General features: G+C 41.5%; 1 protein-coding gene across 1 annotated transcript in view; it reads left to right on the top strand.

The window, feature by feature from the left end:
* LOC142203800 (electrogenic sodium bicarbonate cotransporter 1-like) overlaps positions 1-13,192 on the top strand; it is a 99,471-nt gene that overhangs the window by 20,122 nt on the left and 66,157 nt on the right. The window contains exons 5-8 of the mRNA XM_075274849.1: positions 265-422; positions 3,093-3,180; positions 4,275-4,429; positions 12,573-12,686. Coding sequence (XP_075130950.1) covers positions 265-422; positions 3,093-3,180; positions 4,275-4,429; positions 12,573-12,686 — 515 coding nt within the window. The remainder of the gene's footprint in view (positions 1-264; positions 423-3,092; positions 3,181-4,274; positions 4,430-12,572; positions 12,687-13,192) is intronic.

Here is a 13,192-nt window from a genome sequence, read left to right as displayed (position 1 = left end):
AGATCTATTAAATTTCAGACCAAAACATTACACTTTATTTGGATTACTATCATTTCATCAATACGACCTGCATATTGAGATACCCAGTTAAGTGACGAGTTTATATGATCTATTGATGACACAGTAGACTCCTACTCAAGCACCACACACACAGTGGTGTGATGTGCATTATTATACTTATTATTACTTTGTATATAAATGTGTATACAAACATTACCTTTTCTGTATTATGTTTTGTTTACTTTGATTTATGTTTTATTTCAGTTAAAAAATAAATTTAGAAAAAAGATCCCTGATGGAACCGAAGCAGCAAGTATTCTTGTTGGTGAGGTGGACTTTTTGACTCAGCCATTTGCTGCTTTCATTCGATTAAAGAATGCGCCTGTTTTTGCCAATTTGACAGAAGTGCCTCTTCCCACCAGGTAAAATCTGTGGTTTTCTGATGGCAGGGCAGAAAGCATGACTAACAGCAACTAGAGCTAGGTGTTATCTTTTTCCTGCAGATTTAGGCAGGTTGCACACAACTGTGTATTTCCGACTGACCGTGAATTCAAAGCACGGGGGACACGCGGATATCACCCGCGTGCAGCCCATGCACTGGCCGTGCTTCCATAGCCTCTTTCATTAAATGAATAACAGCCATGGAAAGAGGGCCACAAAACAGTACAGGAATAGGACCTATTCTATATTTTGCGGTCTGGACTGTCGGCCCGCACATGCAACCGTGCAATTCATGGTCATGTTTACGGGCCCATAGAAATGAATGGGTCATTGTGATATTCATGAAAAACCTGGATAGCACACTGATTGTCCACATGGTCATCTGAAGGGGGCTTAACTCATTCTGCTTTTGAAGGGAGTCTGTCAGAACAAAATGACAAATAAAGATATACACAATACCTGGCAGGGCTTGAGGCAGGTATACGGCTCGGCATGAGCAGAGCTTACCGTACACGCCGGCACTTCCCATTCACTTCAATGGGACTGCTCATGGTGAAAGAAGCAGCCCATTCATTTCTATGGGGAGCGCTCGTATGCCGGCTCCCATAGAAATGAATGGAGCTGCTTTATACGCCGCTTATTCTGAACGTGTTTGACGTTCAGAATAAGCTTCAGTATACGTAGTGTGAATGCATATTTTTAAAAGTCTGAATTTCTCTGCAACACAGTCACGGACAGCAATAAAAAACGTTTTCTTCTAAACTGCATCTGAAGCCCTGCAAAGTACAATGTATATATTTATGTACTATATTGTGCTGACTCTATTTAAGGACTATAGGACAGTAACTGATAGCTTATTTGTTGCCGACAGATTAAAATACAATCATAGGACAAATGCTATAAACACAAGCTTTATTCTAAATGGAACCAGTACTTAGGTTTGGACTCCCTAAACCAGCAGCGCATTCTTATACTGCTAAAGTTCAGGTCCGTTTAAATAAATTTTACGTTCCTGGAGAAGAGTCAGTTGTCAGATCTGACAATTCACAATGCATGCACTGTGCACAGTGGAAGGTGGTGAATGTACACCTCGCTTCAATGCACAGGCACAGTAAAGCAAAGTGTACACTCACCTCAATTGTGCACTGTGTGTGTCATGAGCTGCAGGAGCTGACTCCTGGCTCTTCTCTGGCAATCTAATAAAAGGGGTTCATAGAGCAGTTGATGGGACTGGAGTCACCAGGTTTGGGACTCTGAACCCCAGCAGTATAAAGACCTGCTGCTGATGCATATATGAAAGCATATATTAAAACACAGACGCATATATTAAAACATAAAATAAATGAAAAAGATTTTGCTTTGTAAATTTCTGAGTCTGAAAATCATATCCAGTTATCAAAATGAGACATACAGAAATCTATGGGTTTGCTATTGAAACAACCCCATTTAGTCATAGAAATTTGTGCAACAAATTCTACAGATTTTGACGGCCCTCTGAAGCATCAAAACGGTTATGGCTAAGATCTCCAAAACCCTGTTTATACTGGATAGGTCATCAATATATGAATGGTGTGACAACTGAGCAGCGTATAAGCACTGCGGCCAGCCTCTTCAGTGAGTACCAAGCACAGCACTATACATATCATAGGGGTTGTGCTTGGTGTTGTAGCTCAGCCCTATTCATTGGAACATGACTAAGATGCTGCTGCATTATGAGATTGATGAACATCATATCATCATGATGTCATCAAACAAGAGGTGCAGTGTTCATGAGCACCGTGGCCTCTTCAAACAGCTGTTAAGTCAGGTTTCCAGGTTTGAAAACTCACTGATCCCATATTGATGACCTTCCAAAGGGAAGACTAACAATATAAGTTCCAGAAAAATTTATAGGTGATATTCCTGTAAAAAGATATTAACTCTTTGCAGCTGCAGCCACTTTTGACACAGCTCATTTTCCAAATGTTTCACTATATGTGGTAATAACTTATGAATTCCTTTAACTTTATGTCACGTCCTGACCCGTTCATACTCCTGCACCATCCTCTGGTCACATTGTATGGTGCAGGAGGGGTGTCCACTCCTGGACTCTTGTCATTCTGGGTTGACACTGTTATGGTTAACTTTTGTGTGTTTGTGATTGACAGCTTATCTGCCAAATCAAGCCTAGGGCGGGTTCTGGACTTCCTATAAACAAGTCATCAGCTCACACATGATTGCTGGCTATTGTGTCTCTGACCTTGCTAAGCTGTCCTTATTGTATTTACTGACCTCTGTTGTTTGGCTTTTGTCTATTCTTTTGGATTGCGATTTGGTACTGCTTTGTTTCTCTGGTTTGACATCTAATTGCTGACTCCCCTTCTGTGTTGTTTTGTCTTTTCCTGTTCTGTGTATGACTTACTTTGTAGTAAGGGACTTTCACCCAGTTGTCCTCCAATGCCTAGGATAGTTGAGGAAAATAGGTAGGGACAGGGGCTGGGTCGGGCTCTGTCATTTCCTTCCTCTGAGTTTGCAGCAGCAACTACTGGGGAATTGCTCTATTGGCAATTCCATAACACTTATTCTATTGATTCTGAGAATAATATAAGAGGATCATATACATGTAAAATCTAGAAAAAGTTTCCTTAACAAGTCAGTGTTCATTCTTGCAGATTTATTTTTATTCTTCTGGGTCCAAGAAGAAATGCAAAATCTTATCATGAAATTGGTAGAGCCATTGCCACCTTGCTAACTGATGAGGTAAAGATTTAATTTACTGTACAATATGTATAAACATTAGTATCTTAAAATTATTTATGCTTTGCTCATGAACAGTCAGAAATGGACTAAAAATGTTACTTTTTTTTTATTGTAAACCATGTAAATCCGACATCCAAACACACATGAGTTGGTAAACAAACCCCTTGAGGGTCAATAACAAGCATGAAGACACTGTGTGAGACACCCCCATTAATACTCTCAAATAGAGGTAGATGGAGAAGCAGGAATTAGGGTGGGAATGGAGCAGGAGAAGACTAGCAGTAGAGACAGAAGCAAAGAAAAAAGATGAAGGGGGAGGGAAGGGGAGAAAAAAAAGGAAGAGGGGGTAGGAGGGCGGAAGGTAGGGGCAGAAGTTCCAGAAGCCCAAACACCGGTTTCAGGGTCCAAAGAGGCACAGCCTAACACACAATGTCCTTATATTCCTGTGAGCCCTGGAAAAGGATCCATGTTGTCCAAGCCGAAATGAAGGACTCATGCGTGTTCCGAAGGTGCGCAGTAAAATCCTCCATGCCCTGGATCACCTCCATCTTGCAAACCCAATGAAGGAGCAGAAGGCCCTGGCCGCGTTAACCAAATGCTTCAGAGAAGACTTGCAGTTTGCAGTATGGTTGTAGTCAGAGAGGTGGAGCAGATAGAAAGCGGGAGTCTGGGGGTGGGGGGAAGACCTGGCATACCTTACATATCACTCATTGAATCCCATCCCAAAAGTCCCTCGGCCCAGCACAATAAGAGAAAATGTGCAGTAGTGTTCCCTCCTCTGTGGCACACCGCCAGCACATTGAAGATGCTGACAGGCAGTTTCTGTGCAGTTTGAAGGGACATGGCACTATCTGGCCAAAAATTGATAACCTGCTTCTTGATATATGTTTGCAATGGAACATTTGTGGGCAAATTTAATGATTTTAGAGCACTGAGTCGAGTAGACAGTAATTAAGTAATTTTCCCATTTACAGTATTCAGGAAAGAATGTTATATTGTTATAGAATATTATTTTGAAGTATGTCAAGCTTTGAAATAAAATTGCTTAAAAAACACAAAATTTTCTCCCTCTTATTTTCCAAAATTATTTGTAGTTGTTCCGGAAAATTGCATACAAGGCTATGAACAGAGATGAACTAATTGCAGGAATTGATGATTTTTTAGATGAAGTTGCTGTTTTACCACCTGGCAAATGGGATCCTACTGTGCGCATTCAACCTCCAAAGTTTCTGCCATCAGTACATAGAAGGTAAAATGTTTATGTGTTTATTGTGGTAAAATTTTCCTAAAACCATATTACATTTTTTTTGTACTTTCTCCAGTTCAGCAACTTATTTATCAACTTGTTTTTTAGTCTAAATTTACCATAAAGTAAAAATCAGAAAAACAGGAAAGTATTATTGTGTTCATTTAACCACTTCCTTCCTTGTATCATAAAAGTAGAGGGCTGTGATTGCATGACAGCCATTAACTGGCCACTTAACCTTTGTAATATTGTGATCAGTAGTGATCTTGCCTTCAGATCTTCAGCCTGGGCAATCACTAGAGCTGACAGTATTAACCGGTTAAGGACCGCCTATTGTAAAAATACGGCCGGTCTTCAGAGACCCACTTGGCGGGGAGCGGGTGTTAGTTGTTACTAACAGCTAACACCCGCCTCCGTAAAGTCCGGTCGAAGCTCAGTTTTAACCCACGCTCATCAAAGCATCAACTGATTCAAGTGTCCTAAAGGGACACATGAAAAAGTTTAAAAAAAAAGTGTATGAAAAAAATAATAACATTATAAAGCCCTAAAAATTCCTTTATTCTATAGAAAATAAATTATATTAAAAAAAATCACAAAAGATTTATAAAAACAATGTATATTTGGTATCGCTGCATCCGTAACAACTTCTACCTGTACAAACTGAAATAACATTTAACGTACACGGTGAACGTTGGAAAAAAAAATTGAAAAAACCCACCAAAAGTAGTGAATTTTTCCCATCTCACCTATAACACCTAAATACAAACTTCCCAAATGCTGTTTTGAATTATTTGAGGGGTGCAGTTTTAAAAATGTGGAGATTTATGGGAGTTTCTAATATGTAGGCCTTTATAATCCTCTTCAGAACTGAAGTGGTCCCTAAAAAATGAGTTTGGGAAATTTTCTTGGAAATCTGGAAAATTGTTGTTACACTTCCTAGCCTTCTAGCATCCTACTGATATCCTACTAATCCTACTAATACGCAAAAATGGCTGAATGGATTTGAATGAAATTTGGTACATAGATAGTCTGTAACCCCGATTAAAACATAGGCTTCTTCTTATGCCCGTAAATTACATGGCTTCTTCTCAGCAGGCTGATAAAGCTGGGTCTGTTATCTCTCTATGTAAACTGTAAACATACAGACACTGCTCAGACACTGAGATAAGAAGACCCCTTTCATCCAAATTGTCAGATGTAGCAGAGCTGGATATGCTCTTATATTCAACTGCTCATGGTGCCAGAAGAATATGCTAATAGTAGCTTGCTGATAAAGCCAGGTCTGATATACCTTGGTCCATTGTGTCCAAGCATCTGCATATTATCTGATCTGTGTAAGTCTTCTCTTGAGCCACAGGGAGGAAGGGAGACACAAATACACAGTCAGAAGTAGACTGTGGAGGTAAAATCTTCAGACACTCACCTGGGAAAACCACATTCATACAAATTGCCAGTTTCCCAATTTTAAACATGCCGAAGAAACTAAAATTGAATTTGTCGCAAAATTCCCAAAAACCAAAGCTATGAAGGTAGCTAGAAGTCATCTAACTTCTGCTCAAGCTGAGCTGAGGAGGATTGAGCAAGCTAGGCGTCAAGCAGCTCTTAGAGCTGCTGAAACACAAGAGCAGGCGGATCATCGACGACAACAAAACGCTCATTATATGGCGTCCCAGTGAGCTGCTGAGATGCCGGAACAATCACAGGCACGGCACAAGGAACAAGTTGAGAGGCAGGCCAGTTTGAGAGCTGTCGAAACGCAGGAGCAGGCGAATCACCGACGCCAAGAACACACTCATTATATAGCGTCCCAGCAATCTGCTGAGATGCTAGAACATTCACAGGCACGGCGCAAGGAACTGGTTGAGCAGTAGGCCGGCTTGAGACATGCCGAAATGCCAGTGCAAGTGGATCATCTACGCCAACAAAACCTTCATTATATGGCATCCCAGCAAACTGCTGAGATGCCAGAACAATGACAGGCACAGAGCCAGGAACAAGTTGAGTGGCAGGCCAGCTTGAGAGCTGCCGAAACTCCAGAGCAGGCGGATCATCGACGCCAACAAATGGCTCATGATATGGCGTCCCAGAGATCTGCTGAGACTGTGGAGGAAGCAGAAGCTCGGGATGGGCTGTTGCTGAAAGGGCGGTGCAACAGCGGCAAAAATTCAATCAAAACGCTTGGAGTGTTTTTGAACGCGCTGGATTGGAGTACGATGTCAGTCTTGACTATGGGAGCCACAGACTCATAAAAATGCACAGAATGAATAAAGCCTGTAGATTTTGTGATGCACAAAAATGGAAAGAAGAGATGGCTGGGATATGTTGTTCTGGGGGAAAAGTAGTTATCCCACAGTTAGAGGAGCCAGCGGAACCATTGAAACAATTATTTGCAGGCTCCATATTTCTGGAGTGGCAATCTTGTTGCAAATTCAGGATTTTATTATCAAATTAGTCCCCTGATGAGTTTAGTGAAGCATGCATTTTGGGATTGCATGAATGGATAATTTGGAGTTTGTTTCATTTGATTTTAATTGGGCACCTTTTTATTGCACCTGTCTTCATCACAATATAATTACTGAATAGGCTGAGAATAGTGACTACAATACTAGGGTCAGGTGTCTGACACGTGCACTTACTATTTAGGGCGGTGGCCCCAAGTTAGGATTTTAAGATTTATAAGGCCCTTCATGCTCTTATGGTTATAATAGTGATAGTATTGATTTTTGTATCATCTGGATCACGGTAAGTCCTGGTTTATAGACTATCATTGCTTCAGGCCACCGTGTTTGTATTATCCCTTGCTTTATTATTTACATCATTTTTTGCTCTTGGGTGACAATAGGTTATGGTGAATATTAGGTTGAAAATACTTTTGTATGTTGTTAACTGACGTACTAATGTTGTATTGACATACTATTAAAAGTTATGTATTAGTTAAAGGGGTTGTCCCATCTCAAGGATCCTATCTATACTTCTAGCTTATGTGGATAAATACATTGCTTCATCATAACAAGAGATGAGCGAACACTATTCGAAACAGCCGTTTCGAATAGCACGCTCCCATAGAAATGAACGGAAGCGGCCAGCACGCAGACTCTGCCGGCGGCCGGCCGCTTAACCCCCCCGCGTGTCGGCTACATCCATTCATCTCTATCGGAGTGTGCTGTTTGAAACGGCTGTTTTGAATAGTGTTCGCTCATCTCCAATCATAACTGCTTTGTTTGGCTACTATCTGAGATTATTCACTTCATTGTTTACACTGCGTTTCCATATCCACAGACCTGGGGATGATCTTATCTCTCCTCCCAGGACAAGTGAGATAGCTCCCTGCTCTTAGGAGGGGAGGGGGAGCTGAGTGCTCAGGACTTGGGAGCAAGCTTGTATTTCTGAGCTGTTTATCTCCCTCTTCCAGTTATCAGGTCGGCTAATTGAATTTTGCTGATAAGGGCTGAGACAGGGAGTCAGTTTTAGGTCTGTGTTTACATACAGAGGTAACAGAGTTTATTGCAAGCTGACTCTTGGTCCTGTAGCATGTAAATTTGGGATTCTAATCACCTATCAAATCAGGCTCTACTACAACAGCTTCATATTGTGCATCTTCCAGTGATACAGTGCTAATTTATTTACAACCATCTCTCATTACTGACTGTAAACATGTACTGCTATGAAGAGAGCTAGCAGAGCGAGTGAAACCCTGCCCACCAATTTACTGAGAAAACTAGTACAGCCTGCAAATGGGTGAGCAGGCGAGTTGGGAATAACCCTTTAACTTGGATGATTATTGATATTATCATGTTGAATTTTGTCTCCACTGATACTTCATGCAAGGTCTATTTATGGAGGTGTGAGGGTAATGCCTTCCATCCACTCTCCCTCTTTCCTCTCTAGATCCCAGCTTTTCTCCAGTCTGGGCTGGACCAAGGCTTTCGTTTTTTCTTCTCTTTGAGAAGGTTTTTTTCTGCCTTTGTCATTCCTTTTCAGAAGTCCGTGCTCTTTCGTCCTCAGGTGAAGATCTTCCTGCAGGGAGTTACACACTATGCTCCTTCCTCCCATGAAACCGTGGGATCTTCATCTCATTCTTGAGATGCTTCAGGCTTCCCCTTTTGAGCTTTTGGTGAGATCACAATTCACTTTCTGTCCTGGATAGTGTCCTTCCCTGTCCGGGATACCTCTCTTTCTGGTTCTCCATGACGGCAGGGTTGTCTTTTATCACCACCTTCTTTTTCCTCAGGTAGTTCATTCCTTGTACATCCTTGAGGATATTGTCTTACCATTTTTCTGCCTGGACCCCAGGAACCACATGAGCAATCTCTTCCTTGCCCGAATCTGGCAATTTGGGTCAATTTGTCTCTCTCTGACCTCTTCCGCCTGGCTGTTTCCACGGTTTCCATCTTCTGATGGTTTTGGTCTGATATTAGGGATCGGCCACTGCCTCTCCGTGTGATTGCTCTTTCTCGAGACTCGTAAACGCCTTCTCCCACCCAGGTCTGCCAGGCTGCAACCTGGGTCTCTGTTCATCCCTTCCCCAGGTTCTATCAGCTACTTTCTGTGCCTTCTGCCGATTCCATCTTGGGTTGTAGATTCTGCAGCTGCTGTGTGCTAGGATGCTCGCTGTGTAATTTTCACCCTCTGGGACTGCTTCAGGACATCCCATGGCGCAACATCTCCTAATGTTGTTGTTTTATATAATAATAATAATAATAATAATAATAATTTTTTATTATTATTATTATTATTATTATTATTTGAGAAAACTGGATTTTTGTACTCAAAAAACGTAAAATCCTTTTCTTGTTGTATTCAGTGAGAGACACAGATCCCACCCTTGTTTTCTTGTTGAGCTTGCTTCAGGCCTTTTTTGGTTTGTTTTCGGGATCAGGACATGTTGGTGGTTGTTGGTTCCATATTCCTTTTTTTTGGTTATTTGTGTGTTGCTCTCCTACAACTGCAGTACAAACTGACAGCATAGTGACTAAAAAGCCTGGAGGTGGAGCCAACTTCTTTTAATATTTGTAGTGTCAGCCTCATGGTGGCCAGGTCTATATCTATGGTGCTGTGTCCCCAATGATGACACCGTATTCTGAAGAGTAGCATTAGCATTTATTGAAAGGGGTTGTCCAGGTTTTAGGATTTTATAGCCTATCCTTAGGTTAGGCCAGAAATATATGATAAATGGAGGGCCAACACAAAGCAGGATCACTGCACTGATGAGCTATATACGGCTGCCTCTAATGTCCCTATTATACATGATGCAGTACCAAAAGCAGTTGACTTCGAGACTTGTATAGCGTACAGAGTATTGTATAGTGGCTGGCTGCCACTACTGCAAATCTGCACCTATTAACAACAATTGGAGTTGAAGTGAAGTAACAGCTCCCAGCCACTATACAGGGACCTGAGCTGTGGTGTTTCCAGCCCTATACTGTAGGCAGTATGGGTTCCGGAAGTGGCCATGTAGATCTAATCAGCCCCTCCGATCAGATATTCATGGCCTACCCTAAAACCTGGACGACACCTTTAATCGCTTATGGGAGTCTTTTTAAGCCATTGATTTCAGTGTGTTATGCGTGTTAAACGGAACCCATTGAAGTCAATGGGATTCTGTTTTGCAGTGCTGATCCTTACACGAGTTATTGTGCAAGAATCAGTGCCGCGTAACATCGTGTGAATGCCCCCTTAAGAACCAAGCCTTTTTTACCATTGAGGACCACAGAAAATTCAACTTTGTTATTTGCACTTTATATTGCTGATTAGAGATGAGCGAACAGCGTTACACCAGAAATGCAGCCGAGCTGAGCACACTGCCAACACTGCTGCACCGGAGATGTGAACCCTGCTGCACACTCAGCTCTGCTGCATCAGATATGCGCTGACCCCTGCTGCACACTCAGCTCTGCTGCATCAGAGATGCTCTGAACCCTGCTGCACACTCAGCTCTGCTGCATCAGAGATGTGCTGAACCCTGTTGCACACTCAGCTCTGCTGCATCAGAGATGTAGCAGTGCTGAATGTGCGCTGCACCCTGCTGCACACTCAGCTCTGCTGCATCTCAGCAGATCTGAGTGTGCAGCAGGGTTCAGCGCATCTCTGATGCAGCAGAGCTGAGTGTGCAGTAGGGTTCAGCGCATGTCTGATGAAGCAGAGCTGAGTGTGCAGCAGGGTTCAGCGCATCTCTGATGTAGCAGAGCTGAGTGTGCAGCAAGGTTCAGCGCACACTCAGCTCTGCTACATCTCTGATGCAGCAGAGCTGAGTGTGCAGCAGGGTTCACATCTCCGGTGTATCAGTTCTGGCTGTGCGCTCAGCTCGGCTGCATCTCCGAGCGCACGGCCAGCACTGCTACATCTCGGCATAGGAATGTATTGACCAGCGTTGATTGGCCGAATGCCATACAGAGTACAGCATTCGGCCAATCAACGCTGGTTCTGCCGTTGGAGGCGGAGTCTATGATCGGTCCACAGTAGTCTCCATTCTGGTCCGATATTAGACTCCACCTCCTCACAGACGAGCCTCCAGCAGAACCAGTGTTGATTGCCCGAATGCTGTACTCTGTATGGCTTTCGGCCAATCAACGCTGGTCAATGCATTCCTATGGGAAAAAATCAGCTCCCGCATATCGCAAGCTGACAGGGATCCCGACGTAATACAGTGACTTGGGCATGTTAGATGCCCCCAGACATGCTTCCCCTGCTGTCCCAGTTGCATTCCAGGGTGTTGGCATCATTTCCTGGGGTGTCATAGTGGACTTGGTAACCTTCCTGAGTCGATTAGTGGTTTCCCCCATAACGAGTATTTTTTCCCCATAGACTATAATGGGGTTTGATATTCAATCGAACAGTCGAGTATTGAGCGGCTACTGGAATCAAATTTCGAACTTCCAACATTTCACTGTTCGCTCATCTCTATTGCTGATGTTTACTAACATGTTACTATGCTTCACATTACCAAAAATGTTGTATGCTTGATTTTATGGTACGATTATAGCAAAAACAAATATGTAAAAAAAAATATATATATATACATACATATACTATTACTACTAGAGATGAGCGAGTAGTATTCGTTCCAATATCGAATACCATTATAGCCTATGGGAAAAACCGGGAATGTTGTTCCGCTTTCCATGAAAACCAAAGTTCGACACATTGGATCCTCCAAGTTGAGGACAAGGAGCACGAGGAGGTTTTTAAATTGAATTCAATGGAATTTCCTGCGTGGTATTCGACCGACACGAGTATTCGATCGAATAGTAGTATTCGATCGAATACTAGTTGCTCATCTCTAATTACTACCTTTGCACAATAGGACATATTATGAAAAAAAATGTTTTTATTTTGCTGAGCCATATTTATTACTGCAACTATTCTGAATGTTAGAAAAATTATAGACTAACCATTTTTATACCATTATTATCATTATAATAGCATATACATGTATTTTTAAAGCAATTTTGCAAAATAAAATCACTGTATATGGAAATTATAGTTGAATGGTTTTTTTTTTAATGTGAACATTTTATTTTTAAAACTTTTTGCTGAAATTAATTAGTCCCATTAGGTCACTTCCAAAATGCTCTGATATAGATAGTACTTTTGCATGCTCTCTCAGTAACAAAATGCAATCGATTTGGTCTAATATTGCCCTGGCTATCATGGCAATCCATTGGTGGATGGCTTGATACATTGTGAGTCCCACAGTTTTTGCATGGCCATAACTTTTGAACTTGAGCAATCACTATCACTTACATGTACGTCATAAATCCCTCATATTAAGGCATTCTATTGTGTACATATACTGTATGTGATTTATCATGATGCAAATTTTACCAAAAAAAAACAATAAAAGAACCTACCCCGTTACTGTAACAGTCAAGCATTTCACAACTACAGTAGTGAAAGCACACCCAGCTTTCCACCACATCTCTTCCTTTCTGGAATACTGAATGGAGAGGGAAGAGACTAAAATATTATGGTGCCATCAGACTGGCACTATGGACATCTCTGCTCTAAAGTCTATTCTTTAACAGACAAGGCCCTAAAGTACAGTATATATCTGACTACCAAATGTTTTACAAACGTTTTATCCTACTTGTTCTTTTTGTTGATTTTCAGGTAACAAGTTATTAAGTTTATGCTCTTTTTTTTACAGGCAAGCAATGCTGCAAAGAGAATCCAAAAACAACTGCAATGGAAAACCTCATGAAACAGAGAAACTGGCACACGGACATCATCATGTCAGTGAAGAACTACTAAAAACAACCAAGTAAGAGAACCAATCAGTACAATCGTAATAAAATATAATTGGATCCCAATGTGTCTATAAGCAAATAAAAATGTATTCCTTAGAGCTTGTGAACACTCTAATGCTGCCTGCATGATAATACACAGGGCCTTTATAGCTCCTTTATCTTGAAGTTAAACATGTTCTGTCTCTAGGATTTAGTATAGAATCAGATTTATCAAAATGACTGATGCTGGATGATAAATCTAGCATAAAGTTATACTTCATCTAAATTTGTTCACTCAGTGTCAGGATTAAACACATTTTGGTGAGTTTTTGGCTACCGTATATACTTGAGTTTAAGTTGACCCGAATATAAGCCGACCCCCCTAATTTTACCACAAAAAAACAGGGAAAACTTATTGACTTGAGTATAAGCCGAGGGGGGAACATGCATGACATTCTGTTTGTGTTCAAGTTAATCCTAGCAGGCTTTGGGCCTATATGATAATGTTCCAGATGTCACATGGTCTGGGATATTACCATAT

The sequence above is a fragment of the Leptodactylus fuscus genome, chromosome 5 (genome assembly GCF_031893055.1).
Source record: "Leptodactylus fuscus isolate aLepFus1 chromosome 5, aLepFus1.hap2, whole genome shotgun sequence".
NCBI lineage: Eukaryota > Metazoa > Chordata > Amphibia > Anura > Leptodactylidae > Leptodactylus > Leptodactylus fuscus.
This window is presented reverse-complemented; position numbering and strand designations above follow the sequence as displayed.